Below are 18313 nucleotides of genomic sequence, written 5' to 3' on the forward strand. Positions count from 1 at the left end.
GCAAAATCACTTCAAATGCAAACTTACAAGCAAAATGATTACCATGCATTAAATGCACTGAAATTTTGCACAAACACCCTCCACTAAAACTATAATTACACAAATAACTTTATAAAGGACCTCGCATAAAATCATAATTACACATATAACCTTTCATAATTACAAAAAGATCCTTTTTACGCATTTCAAGCACAAGATGCATAGCAACAAACACAATTACTGTGCAGACACCTATTTAATTACTGTGTAAACACCTGGGGTGTTACACCCCGGTGATCCTTACACGAGCCTTACTTGATGAATCCTAGAGAGGGCAGTGATGATGAGAGGGAGAGAGATGACATGGTTGAGGATGAGGGAGATGGTGATGATGGTGGTGATGGTGACAGTGAGGATAGTGCAGATGAGAGTGATGCTAGCAGCTCAGACTTGGAGGGTCCTCTGGTGACCCCTGCTATTCAGATACCTGTCAGGCATGCGGTGTAGAGATGGTCAGCTACTACAACACCGGGATGATAGTGGCTGCTCATCTGCTGAGGCGTCAGAGTCCTTTGGAGGTCCCAAAGGACACAGTTGACTACAGGTTTCACACTCGCTTCTAGCAGGATTTCTACTAGTCTGTCATCTTAGCGAAGGCAGGCATTGCTTCAGAGGCTCTGTGGGTGGATTGGACTCATATGGCTAATTTGCAAAATGAGATTTGTGATGATGTGGCTCGGATGTGTGAGGACAGGCACATCAAGGACATCATGGGGTTCCAGCATGATTGGAACAATGAGGTGATAGCCCAGTTCTATGCCACAGTCTATTTTGGGCATGATGCACAAAATGACAATGAGAGGACTATCTACTAGATGATAGAGAGACACCGCTACCAGTGTTCCTACACCTCTTTCTGTCAGTACTTGAGACTTGATGCTCAGGACGTGGACCATCCCAAGATTCACTATGACCTACCCTTGATAGCTGATCAGGTGAGATTAATGTATCCGAGGGATAGGATTGGCAGTGCAGGCAAGGTCACAGGGCGTTATACATACTACTCCATCCTGAACAGGTGTTCAGGAAGACACTCACACCCCGGGATGGGAACCCCAGTGACATCTCAGCGCATGCCAAAAATTTGATGAGCAGGATGCAGCCAGATCCTAGAGGCAGTGACTTCAGTGTTGGTGACTTCATTTGGGAGGAGATCAAGCATATTTCTGAGACTCCCATGAAGACATGTGGGTATGCACCGTATATCATGAGGGTGATACTGACGGTCACTAGGAGGAACTTTGGGATGGATGTGAAGCATGAGCCGCTTAGGATCAAGCATCCTAAGCATGTGAGAGTTCAGTCAGATGGGAGATACGACGAGGTTCAGGAGGAGGATCAGGGTCCACTACCTGATCATGATACAGATGCACACCAGCACGTTCAGGACGTGCCTTAGCAGGAGGCGCTAGCTGGAGGCTTTGTGCCTCACGAGGGTAGAGATGCTTTCCCTCCTCGCAGGTCTTCTTCCTCTTCCTTCAGGCGTATGTTCAGGACCTTTGCTGATATGATTAAGAACCAGAGGGACATTCTAGTTAATCAGGAGAGGGAGAGTAAGAACCACAAGAAGATGAGAGATAATCAGAAGAGGATGCACACTACTATGCAGCTCCAACCACCGCTCTCTCCTATCTCTCCAGAGCCCGAGGCAGCTGTGATTCCTTCTGTAGAGTAGATGATAGAGAGCTTCCAGGGGATGGACTTTGAGTAGTATGACTACCCGGGGAGCAGATGTTCTTTGGTCAGGAGAGTCAGCCAGGTGGATCTTCCTCAGCTCCCCATTTTCCTCAGGGACCACCACCACACTTTGCACCGCAGTTCTGTCCTGGTCCATAGCTTTTCACTACAGGCCCACATCAGTTCGCTGGACCATACTCAAGGCCCTAGCCATTCACTTCTAGCTTTGTGGGGCAGATTCCACCGTTCAGTGCAGCAACTCAGTTTGGGACTCACGTCAGTTCGTCGACACTTTGGTTTTGGAGGGACTGCACTTTTGTTTTGGAGGGACTTTGTCTTCAGCAGATACGGGATATGCAGGGACTGCAGCTTCACCTTCTCCAGCTCCTTACTCTGTTGAGGCGACCATGGCCAGCTGGAGTGACTCGATATTTGCTTATCCCGGTAGTTCTGGTGGATTCTCTTCCAGTGGGCAGTGACTTCAGACGGCAGCACACTCTTCTCCTCTTGTACGCTTTTTGTTGATGGATGACAAAGGGGAAGAAGAAAGGAGGATTAAAGCTTATCTAATGTGTGTGTGTGTGCTGTGTTGAGAGCAGATGTGTTGTGTTGAGATCATCTTGTACCATCTAGATCTTATCTTGTTTGGATGTTTTTCACATATGGATGTATAGACATGGATTGAGAGAAGACATGATGTATGGATTTGTGTATGGATATGTTTGGATATTCTTGTCTCATTTTGTAAAAATATATTCATCCCTATCATATTAAGGACTTGCGGACTCGAGATATTTGTAATGTGTGCTACTGGGTGTATTTATCATATTTTTAAATGCATAAGAGACATTTGTGATAGTGTGAAATTCTTTTTATGATGTGATGCTTTTGTTTCAGCCTTGGGCTGTTCTGGCTGTCTCTGACCGGTCTTACCGGTCATAGGGACCGGTCTGACCGGTCTAAGCCTTGTGGCGTGCTGGCTGGTATGGACCGGTTTGACCGGTCTGTGGCAGCAGCACTGAGTAGTTGCTTAATTGTTTGGATAACATGTCATATTGCATCACGGGTTATTTTATGATGTTTTCACATACTTGTTGCACTCCACGGATGCTGAGATTTAGGGGAAGTCTCATTTGTGCACAATATGTGTATTTTGACATGCGAGGCCAATTTGTGATGAATTCCATTCATATACACATATTGAGGGGGGCTCCAACTAAATCTGAGAATTCAAAACCTTTATTGAATATCTTTTTGTAAGCTTTAATCGGGTTGTCATCAATCACTAAAAAGGGTGATTGAAATCATCTAGGCCCCTAGTGGATTTTGGAATATTGATTGACAACACGATTAAAGAACTAACTTGTTTGCATGAGATTATGAGCAGGAATTTAATTGTGATATTGATACTAAATGAGATGGCTCATGTGTTGCAAGCAAGTGTGTTTATCCCATTGGCATAATGTATATGTGACAAGCAAAACAAGAAAAGGAAAAATAGAGCAAGGATTTCATGATGATTACGAAGATTCTAATATTTGCGAAGGCTTGTTTGACTTATGATGGGATTCAAAATGACAAGTAAAGGTCTTGTGAATGAGACGTGATATGCTTATGCATAGTCTCAAATATGGAAGAACTTGTCACTTGTGATAAATGATTGTTAACAAAAGAAGCAAGCAAGGTAAAAAGTGAATGAGACATGAGTCTATGCATATATGATGTCTCAAATTGGAAAGTTTGCATATGTGATTGAATTGAGAATTCAAATTGATAAAGAAGATTTCATGCATGACATAAATCAACATGAGTTCAAGATGGACGGATAGGATAAAGGTAGAGGACCGAGAGGCGTGTTTCAAGAGGCTACGCAAGCGGCGGCTTGGGGGAGCAAGGAAACCGATATGGGTCAAAGGCCGGAGATTCTAGAGTCATGAAGATCTCTATGTTGAAGAGTGTCATTATTCAAGTGAAAAAGGTGACTTGTGAATCAAGATGGATTTCATTCCTATGCAAATCGAAGATTCAAAGTCACTAGCTCAAAGCGGGTATGCTCAAAAGAATGAAGATGTTGATGCCCTCATGGTATTGATCGAAGAAAGGACTGCATGATCATAATGTGAAGCTCAAATTGTGATTGTGGTAATCGTATATTTCTTTTATGCACTTGAGTATAGAAATGTCGTACTATCAAGAGAGATGCCTTGGGCCGATCAAAATGGACATGCACAGTTGCCTCCGTGGCCGTAGGAGCAAAACCAACCGAATTAATTAGGCAAAGGTTATTAGCTTTTGGGCCCATAGTTCAGCACCTGAAGCTTGACCATCTCCGGTTAAGAAAGGATATGGACGTGCACTGACCAGGTCCATCCGGATAAGACTCCATATTCCCCCACGAACCACGTTTCTCTCGGGACGTGCGCGAGGAGTGCGAGCCACGGTGCTGCCTGAGCCGCCAGCTGCCGTTCAAGGGACCTGCTGAAGCAACTAACCGCCTGTACTCCCTGAGCTCTATAAATACAGGGCCATCGCCAACAGATAAAAGCCCCGGCTATTTTCACCATCCAAACACCCATACCATTCATCGATCACCGAGGAGTACCGCCAGGCTGCCCAAAAGCACCGGCGTACTCCCGCTGATCACCGGCGATTCACCACAAGAGCACCGTCAGGCTGCAGAAATTGCACTGACGGGCACTCATCGATCGGCATCAACAAGACAACTCCGTCAAGCTGCCCGGCGTGAAGGCCCGGCAATCAAGTTTCGTCAGCAAGCGCCGAACAAGAAGAGGTAAGGCCGGAAGGTTGTTGTGCTCCCAGCCGGCAAATCGCTTCGCTCGTCATCGACATCAAGAAATCAAGAGCAGCGCCAAACTTCGCTGCGGGAAGGCGAGATACTCCATCAGCGTCTCTCCGGATCTCCCTCTATCTCATCTTTATGATACGATCCTTGCTATCATATTTTGCATGAGTATTGCGGTTTGGTCTAGTTAGTGGATACAAGTCATAAATGTTGGCTTGGTCCCTACGATGGATACAAACTGGGGCTCATGCATTAAATTCATCATCGACGTGTTCGCCGTCATATTTCGCATGAGCATTGCGGTTTGGTCTAGTTAGCGGATACAAGCCATAAATGTTGGTTTGATCCCTGCTTTGATACAAACTGGGGCTCATGTATTAAATTTATCATCAACCCATTCTCCATCAGATTTTGCATAAGCTCTGCAGTTTGGTCTATTTAGTGGATACAAGTCATAAATATTGGTTCGTTCCCTACGATGGATACAAACTGAGGCTATGCACAATGATTTATCTATGTTTGGTTCTATATGTTGGATACAAGCCTAGATAACTAAATTCGTCATCATTGCATTTGCATTATTGATATTGTTATGCCCCTCAATTTGGTCTAGTTAGTGGATACAAGTCATAAATATTGGCTCGGTCCCTACGATGGATACAAATTGAGGTCGTGTATAGCAGCATTGCATAAATCATAAAATGGCCATATTCATTCTTGGGTCTCTCGCTAATGAACCGGATCAAATAAAAATACAAATAAATTCCATCTTAGGCTCTTCATGAGTTATGCTAGCCCCAAACATTGTGAAATCCATAAACTATTGCTCTCTAGTCGCCGGGAGCAATCCTTCATCAAAAAGATAAGTGAAAATGCTGTTCATGCATGTAATTAATGAAACACAGATACATGCTTCAAATAAAAAATCATGCCATGCACTCATACTGATTAGTGTTGGCTCCAGAATTAAATATAAAAAATACCATTTAGGAACATGCTGCATTGTCGCCCAATAGACATGTTCAATTTTGGTCATGTATAAACCAATAAATATATGAAGTGCTATGGATCGGATGAAATAGGCTCCATACATGAACGGAGTAATAATCCTGCTAGCAAAATTATGCATGCCATGATCGAAAAAACAAATATGGATATATAAATAAATATCCTTCTCCAATGTACACTACTCGCATACCTGTTAGAATGCTAGTAGTAAAAAAATAAAAATAAATCATGAGTGTGTCAGCATAAGACTGGGATTGCTATTGCATCTAAACATGTGCAAATTATTGATCATGCTCCATGCATAAATGGTCATTATATCATTAAGTCGTCATCCGGCAAACATTCATCACTACCACGAGAAGATTGAAGACTTTTCTTTTGTAGTCATGTAATAGGCTGCCATATATGATGTAATCTCTCTTTTATGTATTCATGTCGGAATTCTTAATCAGGGGTGTTCTCTACATAGATGTAATTAACATAATTTTTATGCAAATATAAGAATTATGGAAGTATGGACTCGCAATACCTGAATTCATTTACCTTGTTCTATTTAAAGTTACATTTAAATTGACTAAAATTAAACTTGTCTCTGCTGGCGTGGAGACGGGCCATTTCGGCCGCCCGTTTTCCCGGCATCAGAATGTCGTACTATCAAGAGGAATGCAACATCAGTAGGTTTAGATAATACCAAAAGTGCTCAAAGTAGTCCCTAGAGAGATTAGCCTAAGAGAGAGAGAGAGAGCTAAAACTACAAAAACCAGAGAGGGACCGATCTGACCGGTCCAGGCAGGGCAGAGCCTCCAACGGCTATTTTTCAAAAGTGACCGGTCTGACCAGTCTGAGGGACCGGTTTGACTGGTCTAACACAGATAGGGGCAACGGCTAGTTTTTGTGAGTGGGGTATTTATACCCCATGACTTCACCCATTCGTGGGTGGTGATGCCATTCCACTTAGAACACATTTGAGAGCCTTGTGAGCACTTGGAGAGTCCTCCCCAACCTCTCTTTGTGAGAGTTACTTGATTCAAGTTGAATCTTTGAGTTGGGTTGAGTGAATCCATTCCAAGAGACCCATTAGAGCAAGAGAGAAACATCCCAAGCTTTGAGCACTTGAGGTTGCGTCGGCCAACTCGATTGAAGCATTTGTTACTCTTGGAGCATCGGCTCCTAGACGGTTAGGCATCGCCGGCTAGCTCCCAAGGTTGTGGTGAGCAGTGGCAAATTTGTTGCAGCGGCGATCGTGTGCCACGAGGGCGCATGATCATATAGTGGAGAAGAGGAGATAGTTTGACCTTGCGGTCGCCATAAGCTTCCTCAACGGAGAGTAGGATTCACACGTGGGTGCACGGGGTGAATCCGAACTTCGGTCAAACAAACCACCGTGTCTCCTTGCATCATCTTCATTTCGGTTTGATTTACTTACCTTGCATTTATAGTCTTTGAGCTTGAATTGTGCTTCCGCTCGATCTACTTGTGTGTAGGCAACTGATTATATTGCTAGAAATACTCTGCAAAAGCTACACTCCAAGTTTCATGTAGGCTCAAGCTCGAGAAGGGGAGCTTTCCCTGCTGCTGGGCTGTCTACCTGATCAGACTGGTCTGACCGGTCCAGCCAGCTGACAGCAGGGTTAAGTGCTGATTTTTGAAGAAACGCCTATTCACCCCCCCTCTAGGTTACGACATCGTGTGATCAAGGTCCTTTCACCCCCGACGGCAGGCCTTGCGGAGGCGGACGAGTAAGGCCCTACCCCCAACAGCGCTGGCCACTCCCTCCCCACTCCTTCTCCCTTCCCGACGGCGACGTATCGGAGGAGCAGGAGCCCCGGCCGAGCTCTCCTCGGCTCCGTGCCCCTCAAGCTCCGCGGCGGCGACGGCGAGCTGCGACGCCTCCGTCCTCTTCCCTTCTCCGGCGCACCCTCCTCCGACCACGCGCGCCACGGGGCCGCGCCACCATCCCATGCTCCCTCCGCCGCGTGCGCCGCGGGCCCGCGCCGCCTGCATCGTCGGGCGGTGGGTGAGCTCCAGCCCTAGCGTGGGCAGCGCACAGCTTGGCGCAGACCCGAGCGGCTCCTAGAGCTCTGGCAGCACCGCACGGACCCCAGCTGGTGGCCGTGACTCTAGGCTCGGGAGGCGCGGACTCCTCGTTGGACGGCAGCTTCCTCTCCCTTTTTTCTCTCCCTCATGCGCGGCCGTGGCGTCGCGCCGAGCGGCGGGGGAGACCTGCTATGCGCAGGGCCATGGCGGCGAGCCACTATGCGCGGTGGCCATGGCGGCGACGGCTGGATCAGTGCAGGGCCATGGCGGTGGTGGCCGGTTCCGCGCGGGGCCATAGCGGTGCAGCGTGGCGAAGCCGCCATCCCAGCCCCCGCTCGCCTCCCTTGCCGCCTCGCCGCTAGCTGACGACAGGTCAAGGCGTAGCGGCGATGCAGGAGCCGGTGAGGCACACGCAGCGGCCAGCAGCCATGTTGGATTGGACGTGGTGGTCCACGTAGGCGGTCAACGCTGGTCAAAGGCGTTTTGGACCTCAAGTGACACACTTTGAATAGATCGTTGACCTAAAAATGCATTTTCGAAGTTTATGGATCTAAACAGAACATGTCAACTAGTTTAAGGACTCCCAGTGCATTTTACTCTCTTTCCAATGTGAATATGGCTATATTTAATCCTAATGGATTTTGTCCTTTTGCATGACAACAAATAGGAAGTGCCAACTGAGCCCCTCAGGTCAAGTGAACTCTTTTTTTTGTTGATAATAGGTCAAGTGAACTTTTTTTTTGTTGATAATAGGTCAAGTGAACTCTTCAACGTTTTTGTCAAGAACAGAGAGTTCCATTGTGCCAGTCCTACCTTTTGAAACAAGTGTCTGCATGTGACTTGTGTCATGCATCTCAAAACTGTTTTTGTCAAGCTGTGTTTGCCTTTTGAAACTAGTGTACTGGACGTAACAGTGATCTTCTTATGATTTGTCAAGCTGTGATGTAGCCCATGACCATCTATGGCTAAACTGATTGCTAGTTAGTGTTTCTTGGTGATGGTATCATTATTGATTGCAAGAACAAGGTGTGATGTATCCTGTGATGGTGTCATTATGTTGATTGCCAATTAATGTGTTTGAGGGCATGACCAATGTTAAAGGATCACTGGTCCATATGGATGGGACCCACCAGTGGTCACTATAGCTATGGTAAATTCCACAATATATACAGGTAAGGTAGGAAATAAGAGGCCCCACAGGTGACCCTTTCCGTGACCTTTGCTGTGCAAGAGTTGTAGCAAAAAAATGTTTTTTATTGCTTATGGCCAGGCCATATGGCTATGGGTGACTTTTGAAGTTAATGCTATAAAGACTGACTTCACAATGTATATGGGTGTGCTGTAAGAGTGCATTTATTGTCTAAGGACTACTTTTTCACCACATTGTGGATGCCCTCATGGTGAATGTAAGGTATGGGGAATGGTGCACGTGCGGGTGGGAGGGTCTTTCAGACCTGGGTTAGCCTGCCAGTGCTGTGATGTGGAAGTGTTTACCAACTCTTGTTTGCAATAAAAAATGTACGGGCCCTTAGTAATAGGGAACCGAGATTGAAAGTTTTGGTCTAGGACATTGGGTATTTCACCTGGTGTTTAAAATCTCTTTTGGTACCAGTTGGAAAAACCAATTGTTATTAAAGGGGCCACCATGCTGATGTAAGTGGCGGTTTCATTGCTACCGATTGATATTTTCAACCGGTATTAAAGGGTTTTCCTTTTTTCAAATCCTTTTTTATTTTAATTGTTTATTCTTTCAGAATTGCCACGCATACCCGAACTATATCCTACTATACGTCCATTAGTCGTGTTCGAGTTAAAATAATGTATGAAAATAACTAAAAGTCACTGTCAATCATGTTATTTAGCTATAACAATATTTACAAATATACAAATATTGCGATCACAAGTATTAGAAATATAATGAACAATATTTTCTGTCATGATTACAATGCAAGTACTAGGCCCCTCACGATGTGCATGCGGATTGTCTATTGATATAGCTGTCGTGGTAGAACCCGCCTTCATAATGAATTCTATGAGATATTCCGACACGACTCTTATCTTATCCACATCGTAAACTTCATCTCTGAGTTGCATGATCTATCATTTTGAAAAAAAGCTAGATATATAATTCATCGTGTTAGTATAATTAGGAAAACGTAGTTGTGAACGATTTGTACATACTCTTTAGGTCCTCCGTCATGGCCTTCCCGTAATGGGTTAGACTGCGAATGATTCGCATACATAGTACCCACACTATATAAGAAATAAATTAGTTATACAACATCTATCTATGCATATACAGAACAAATGAGATAAGCAAAATGGTAGTGAACCAACACATCGGAAAGTCCATTCTAACGTCCAATACATGAGTCCATTTACCGGCGCCTTTGTTAGTCATCGAAAATCTAAAATTAAACATCTAGTTATCCAAAATCTAAATTATATCAAAAAATGATATATGTATAAATAGAAATAAAATGGTACCCTAATTAAAAGAAAGTTCTATATACATAAATTAGAAATAATACAAGGTTGTAATTAAATCTAATTTCTAAAGAAATAAAATCAAGATCTAAATAGAGGAAAGTTCTATCTATATAAATTATAAACAAGGTTCTAATTGAATCTATTTTCGAATTAAATTAAACTAAATTATTAAAATAAACTAAATTTTATTGTAATTTAGAATCTAAATAAATTCTAAATAACTAAACAAAACAATTAGGAAAAGATGTGTGGCGCCCTTAGGTTAGGACGCCAAGCCGAGAGGCGGCACGGATGTAGATCGGAGAGCTGGCAGCGCTCGGTGGTCGCGTGGTCAAGGCGAGTCGAGGGCGCGTCCGGAGGCAGTATGTGGGAGGCGGTGAGCACTACTACAAAATTGATTTGTAGAAATGCCCCAAATTTTTTTAGGAACAGGTCAAAATTTGACCCGTTGCTATAAATAACGTGAGGTTACTGTAGTAGACGACCCGCCCCTGAAAATACATTTTTAGGGGCGGGTCATCCCATCACTCGCACCTAAAAATGTCTCATTTTTAGGGGCGGGTGATGGGATGACCCGCTTCTAAAAATATCATTTGGGCGGGTTACCCTATCTCCCGCTACTACAAAGTTTGAATAGTGAGCGGGGTTAAAAAATTTGAATTGTGTGAGCGGGCGTTGAAACAAGCGGTGATGCAGAGGCATTGAAGGAGCAGTGGGCGGCTGTGCTTATCCTCTAAGCTCTCTCTCTCATTCTCTCCTCTCCCCTCATCTCTCTCTCACTCCATGGAGAAGGTGGAGCTGGTGTCCGGTAGTAAGGCCATGGAGGAGCTCGGCGAGGCTCCGTCGGTGCAGCTTCGGCGGGTGCGCGGCGCGGCTCCGGCGGGCGCCCGAAGCGGCGGCATCAGCGGGGGCCTACTTTTTTTTTGTTTTTTAATCGGTTTGTAGGAGCGGGTGACGGGTGATCCGCTCCTATAAATGTATTTTTTTTACTGCCTCTCAACTGGGTACAGCTGTAGTATCTGTTCAAGTACTACTACACACCTCACACACGCACACACCCCACACACTACGAGTACTCAAACAAACCTACAACTACACTCAAACTGGACCGCGTCCTTGAAGAGATCACCGGAACCATCCATGGTGCCGTAGACGACGGGCACGTCGTCCTCCCTCTGTGGCTCCACGCGTGTGAGAGGCTGCAGACGATATTTAGGGAAGCTACTGTTCCCGGTGGAAATCACAGCCGAGCAGCGCTCGAACCGTGACCGGCTGCTCCGCATGCGGAGGCACAAGCCGCCCGAGCTAGCCCTCGGATCCTCCTATAAATGTATTTTTAGGGTGTGGGTAACGTACCCGCCCCTGCAAACAGCTATTTTAGCTGCGAAAAGCAGGGGCAGGTAAAACATCCGTCCCTAAAAATAATTTTTTACCCGCTCTTACAAATAATTTATGTAGTAGTGGAGAGGCGCACGTGTGGTCGGGAGAGGCAGGTGGATGTAGGCTGGCAGTGCGGAGTCGAGGTTGGCGCAGCGGAGACCGTGGCTCGAGTCGATGACAACATTAGGGCGCGGGCACGAGGAGGACGATCCAAGTGCGAACTCATTGTTTTGCCATGCGGTTGAGGTTTTCCACTGAGCCAATTCCATGTATACTATTGAAATTTGATCCGTTCCTTTATATGCCATTAAAGTTCTATACTTCCTATATGCCATTGTTTATATACAATTGTTTGAAATTTGCACTCCCCTCAATGCCATTGATGTCGATACCAATGTTCAAAATAGCTCACTAATAATTCATTATAGTCCGCTATTAGATTTTTAGGACATCTACCGATACGCTGTAGAATTTGTCCGCTATATCCGTTAAAGGATTCCAGGATTTAAAGTAATAAATGTCCGCTAAAAAAGTTTTTATGATATTTAGCAATGCTAAATATTAAGTTGAGAGTATATTTTCGTAGGGTTATTCCCTCAAAAATATAGTCAAAAGAATCAATATTACTAGAGTGGATCATAGATAAAGCAACATGTGCACAGTTGGGCATACATGTTGAGTCTATTTTAGAGTGCTAGAACAATGATACTTCTAGCCCTAAAAAAAAAGAACAATAATACTTCTAATTTTGTCTGTAATTATTAATTATTTTATTATTTCGCTATGTTTTAGCTTCCGCTTAGCTCACTGTAGATTTCTATAGCTTTTAGAAAAAACCGTCGCTAAACTTCGTAGCCTGCTATTTTTTTTAAAGAAAGGATAGCTTGCTATTTTTTTACATCGGTCAATACCGCTTTCAAGTAATTTTGAGATGTCATTGTTGCCCCTCCTTACACTGACAAGATTGGCCCACACATCCCCCACCGAGGCACCGAGGTAGCCAGTAGTCATCCAGATCGATTCCCTTTTGACTCTGTTTGGGCCTTCTCCAGTTCTCCCATCCAAATCGAGCACGTCTTGAAACCCTAGCGTGGAGGCAGCCCAAGGCGGCGGTGGGTCTAGGGTTCTAGTCCTGGGTACGCACAGGCACAACATTGGGTCAGTGGCCGCCTAAACCCTACCTGAAGCCGCGCCGTTTGCCGGCTTCCATCGAGGCGATTTCGTGCGATCAATCCTCCGCATTGCCGGTAAATCCACCTTCCTGCAACCTTATTGTACGCATTTTGTGGTAGCATCCCTAGCATATTGTGTTTTTGCCCTTGAAATTTCAACTTCCCCTTTGCGCCGTCGTGTTTCATGTTTATCTTGGAAATTGCTGCACTTGGGAAAATCATCCTTCAGCCTGGTTATTAGAAAGATATTTTTATACCGTATCTGTTTCAGAAGCCCCCATCTTTTCAAGTTTTGGATCTGTGATAAGCTTGCTGAAATCGCATTGTGATAGTCTAGATTTCGTAGTATCCTAGAGCCTTCCAAAAGGGGGGCAATATGTTGCTGCGATGGGCAAAGCACATCTGCTCTTCCAGTTACTTGGGCGCCGGGAAATGCTCTGAACCAGAAACACCTAATTTGGTGATAATAATGCTACAATAATATGAGGTAGTACCAAAGTTCAGTCCTTTATGCAAAGGACCAGCTTGATGTAAAGATAACATGGAACTATCAGAACTGTTGTTATTTCCCTGTGAATCGCTGCTGCATGTATTAATTGTGGAATGCTTGCATGGCAGGTTTGTGGGGATAGAAATCCAAGCTAGGGGGGCTGCTATGGAGTCAGATGGATCCATATGTATCGACTACAGTAAATATGAACACTGGAATTATGAAAAGTTTGCTCGTTTCGTCAACAACATGTTGCTCCGCCGTGATACCTACTTGCATACATTCAAGCTGCACTTTGAGGGCAACCATCCTATAAACTTCAAGGATGTGAGGACGTGGATTGGCTATGCAGTGAAGCATAATGTTAAGGTCCTAGATGTGGACCTTGATCGATAATTCGATATGATAAGACTATTTTACCTCGTTGCATTTTCATTTGTCCCTCACTTCAGGAGCTAAATTTGAGTATGGGAGAAGCTCCTTATGATGATCTTGAGCATGAGGGACTGCTGCTGCCGGACATTATCAAGCTTCCTTCTCTTAAAAAGTTGACTCTCTGTGATGTGGAAGTGCATTCGATAGATCTTGAGCATATGATTCGTCGGAGCCCTGTCCTAGAAGACATGCATTTCGTAAACTGCGCACATCATCTTGAGCTTGTAGAATCAAACATGCTAAAGAGGTTAACTATTGATGGTTTCTTTGATCGAGGGAAAGGACTCACTATTGCTGCTCCTCACCTCATTCACTTTGAGTGCAATGGCTGGCCACTGGAAGAAATTTCTTGGCAAAAGCGACCATCTCTAGAGAGTGCGCACATAGATACTTGGTGTTCTAAACGCACTTTTGATGGCCAATATGATCTTACAGGGATGGTTTTGCATGCCAAGAGACTTGCGTTGTGTGGTTCCGATATAAAGGTATGCTTGACTAAGGACAAGTTCCTCTATTTCATCGTTGCTATAAATATTGTAAATGGAAATTTGGGTGTTCTTTTTTGTATGCTACTATACTTGGTATGTAAAGCTTTTGCACAATTCTCATGTTTGGTGGCTTCTCTTGTGTTCAATCAAAAACAAGAACAGTACCATGTTTCACGAAAAAAAGGAAAGCACATTAATTCAACACTTCAATTGAAACAAGCAGTTCAGCTTCAACAAAAAGGGGGAAAGGTAAACTACTAGCCTACTTAAGAGAACCAGCAGCAAACTAGTCACATTCATAGCAATGAGCAAGAGAGAGGATATGCTTTAAATATTGGACTACCCATTCATTACACTGCTTGAATTTACTGCCTCAGAAACCATGAAGGTTGATCTGTGGAGTTACATATTCCTCAATATTTCGGCAAAACAAACTCTTTTATTCCATGAATTACTTGATTTACTCCATTATTGACATGAAATTGATGCATTTAATACCATTTGTGTTCTCCATAGTGTAGTCATGTATTTTGCCCTTTAAGTTGAATTCATCAGGAATCTTTATTATCCTTTGATGACATTTATCCAAAGTTATTATGTTAGTGCTTAATACGAGGATATTAAGATAATGTAATGGGCACTTTTCACCTATTTTTTCTGTTAAAATGGATTAAAAAATGCAAAAACATAATTCCGGTGTGTACTGGATGTTTAATTAACTTGGAACAGTCTTGATACCGAGACTTGTTCTAGGAAATAAACCACGACTGAAGCTGAGTAGTACTTTGCTATACGCAATTTTAAATACTCCTGCATGCATTCCCTGATTTAATTTCTATCCATCATAAAAATAGTGCTATATACACTGCAACATTTCAAGTGATCAATTAAATTGAAGTGGACCACTGTGCATGAAAGTTTCAGAGTCTGCTATTTCATTTTTCTGGTCAATGTGGATGTTTTTAGAATTTATTGTGTTTAATCAGAATAAAATTTATAATGAATATAGTTTGATGATTTGGAAGGTGCAAAAACTGCACAGAATATTGGGTACATTACTTGTTGATGGTTTAATTAAGATGATTGCTATAAACGTGATTGTCCATTATTTTTGTTGATGGTTTTGTTAAGAAATCACGGTTCTAGTTGTTGTTGTTGTTGTGCTGGAATAAAAGTCTTTATTGTGAACTGTGCTGCTGGTATGAAAAAATTGTTTCTTCTCAAGGTCATAGCAGATCTTATTGCTTCTTTGCAACTTGTGCGACATCTGCAGTATCTCAATCCAGAGTGTTTGTGCTTCAAGAAATAAACTTGTGTAATTTTTTCAGGAGTTCAGTACTTAAAGTTGTGTTCTGGTGCCTTTTTGTATCTGCAAAATAGTTGTGAGATGTGGTATGAAAGCTTAATATCTTTTAGCTTCCATGATATGTTGTGCAGTGATGTCATTTGATATTTTGCAATTATGTTTCTTAACTTATCTATTCGCTATTGCTTGGCATTTCCTGGTTTCTTGTATATCCTATTTATGACTGACCCTGCGTTCTTGAAATTCTAGGCTGTGTTGGAAAAGGAGCTGCGCTCATGCCTGGTTTTTGACAATCTTGTGACTCTAGAAATCGGTGGATGGTGTTTGACCAATGACTTGTATGTTGTAGTTCGCTTCCTCCAGCTTTCGCCGAGATTAGAGAAACTTACGTTGAAGCAAAGAGAGATATGCTGCATTTTTTCTAAGGGAGGTCGCTAGATTGTATTTCTTATTCTTTATTTATCGCTAAATTGTATTTCTTATTCTTTATTTCTCTTGCTGTTTTTAGCTTCAGAAAGTAACAAAAGGAGAAGAAACAAGTTCAATACCAGTTGCTGGAATGGCCTTTAAGTGCCCACTCCTTGAAACAGTCGTAATACAGTGTTCCAAGGATGATGATGAAATTGAGAAGACAGTGAATGCTATGGCAGCACATGGCATTGGCTTGGAGAAGATACAAGTCATCTTTTATGAGGATATTGAAAGAGCAGAGAGATGGGGTAAGAGCCTGGAAGAGATGAAGGAGCATGACATTTTAGAGAAGGCGCGGAAGGAAAATCGAGAGAGGGTAGATGACTGTAATGCAGGGAGTGATAACAATGATGAAGACGACGACGAGATGGAGGAGGAAGACGATGACGAGATGGAGGATGAAGACGATGACGACGATGATTTTTAGAGCTCAGTGAGACAAGCAACTGTTTCCTGACTTATCCGTCCTTTTGCATTGCATGGACCGCCCTTGCATCTTCGCGTCCATTCTCCAGCATTATATTCTGACTTCCTAGTCTTTGGTAAGTCTATAGTAGTGACATGAGGCTACATGCTGGTGACATCAAGTTCAAAGTAGTCTATGTTATATGATCCTGACTTCTGGACCTCGAAGCATTAAGTCTACTATCTGCATGACGATACGACTATTTGCACTGCAGCATTTCATTTTGAGCCTTGCTGCATAGTATTTTATTGGCATATCTTTTAACCGTTCATCTCTGTAATGGCCTTGTGACCGCATGATAGCTCCTTTGTGCTGTACGTCCAGTTCGTTCCTTTGTGCTGTACGTCCAGTTCGTTGTGATAATATGAATGCGCTCTGGCTGTGTCGCCCCTGCCAGAACTGGACGTGTGAATTGGCTCAATCTGAACTGGGGAGTTGCTCATCTCATTCATGTTATGGTGTAGTATGTCATGTTTGCAGGGGAGTTCGTGTCCAGCAGCAAGTCATCCCTTGGTCGAATCTTGTGATTTTATTATACATTTTGAGGATTCTTAGGGGATTATTTGCTAAACTGTGCAAAAATCCCGTGTTGCGCGAGCGAGGCTTGGTTTTGTTCTGCATTTAGATTCAGTTATTAGTCGTGGGTTATTAATCTTCAAAAAAAAGTCGTGGGATTCGCAAATTTTTTTTAAAGTTTCGCAAAAAAAAAAGTTATTAGTCGTGGGTTCCTATGTACTCCCTCTGTCCTAAAATATAAGTTATTCTGGCATTTTATCAGATTCATTGAACATTATTTGAATCTAGGCAAACTGTATATCCAGATTCATTGAACATTATATGAATTTGGACACAGTAAAACACTCTCAGGATAACTTACATTTCAAGACGGATGGAGTAGTTCCTAGGCAAATGGTAGAACACCTCCGCTAATGCGCGCTCTACTCTGCCTCCGGCGGCGGCTCCCTCTGCCCCTCAACGTGCGGCCCTTCTCCTCGTCCGAGCCCCATGAGATCCCACCGTCTATTCCTTCCTCCAGCCCTCCCATCTTAGCGCCGCACTCAGGCCCGCCGCCGCCACCGCCGCCACCCCATGACACCCCTAGGAAGACTCTCCCAGTCGCCGCCGCTGCAGCGCTCGAGTCTGGACTCGCGGCCGTCGCAGAGGGCTGCTCCGACGGCGCCCTGACCTTGCTGCCTGTAATGTTGTCCTTACTGGTTGCTGCCGCAGGCTTCGTTCTGAAAGGATCGAGGCCCAAGAAGGGGGGTTGAATTGAGATTTTTTCAATTTCTATCGAGTCCTTAATTTAGACTAGTGTTGCTCAATCTACAAGTTTGATTCTATCAACTAGAGCACACTAGCATCATCAACCTAGGTAGGATAACACACTAACATGTTCATTATCCTTAAAAAAGATTACACTAACAAATATGCAACCTAGTTAAGAGAGCAAACTAGCAAGTAGAAAATCTAGGCTAGGAGCAACCAAGCAAGCACAAGAACAAGCTCTAGAGATATGAAATGCTAGTAAACCAAATGAGAGGGACACGAGACAACCAGTTTTTTTCCCGTGGCATCGAGGAGTTGACGCTCCCCCCTAATCCACGTTGGAGCACCGACTAAGGGTATCGCTCCCTTGCACCACCAAGAAGTAAGTCTTCACTAAGAATGCTCTTTCTCCATCTCCAAAATGGCGAGCTTCCCACCATATACAATCTTCTTCTCTTGGGGCTCCCACAATCTCCAAGAGCTCACTAAGAGTCACCCGATCACCAAGATCGTCTAGGTGCCATCAAACACCAAGAGTAACAAGCACTCAAGGCTTCACTTGACCCTCACTGAGATGGCCCTAAGCACTATCACACTTGCTACTCAAGGAATGGTTGAATTCTTCTTGTTTGAATCACTTGCAATCACTAGATCTTCATTCAATGGCTCCAAACACTTCTCTTCTCTTCTCTAGGGTGGCCTCAGGTATTCAATGCGTCAAAGGCATCATAAATGAGCCAGGGGGTCGACTTATATAGAGTGGAGAAGCACCCCTAGCCATCAGA

At 43.8% G+C, this 18313-nt stretch overlaps 1 protein-coding gene across 1 annotated transcript; it reads left to right on the plus strand.

The window, feature by feature from the left end:
* The first annotated feature begins 12450 nt into the window (after positions 1–12450).
* LOC120679536 (phosphopantothenoylcysteine decarboxylase subunit SIS2-like) lies at positions 12451–16605 on the plus strand. The gene is made up of 5 exons (XM_039961147.1): positions 12451–12681; positions 13225–13295; positions 13549–14016; positions 15575–15730; positions 15834–16605. Exons 2-5 carry the CDS (start codon positions 13272–13274, stop codon positions 16221–16223), a joined length of 1038 nt encoding a protein of 345 aa, XP_039817081.1. The 5' UTR covers positions 12451–12681; positions 13225–13271; the 3' UTR covers positions 16224–16605.
* The last annotated feature ends 1708 nt before the right edge of the window (positions 16606–18313 follow it).

The sequence above is a fragment of the Panicum virgatum genome, chromosome 6N (assembly GCF_016808335.1).
Source record: "Panicum virgatum strain AP13 chromosome 6N, P.virgatum_v5, whole genome shotgun sequence".
Taxonomy (NCBI): Eukaryota; Viridiplantae; Streptophyta; class Magnoliopsida; order Poales; family Poaceae; genus Panicum; species Panicum virgatum.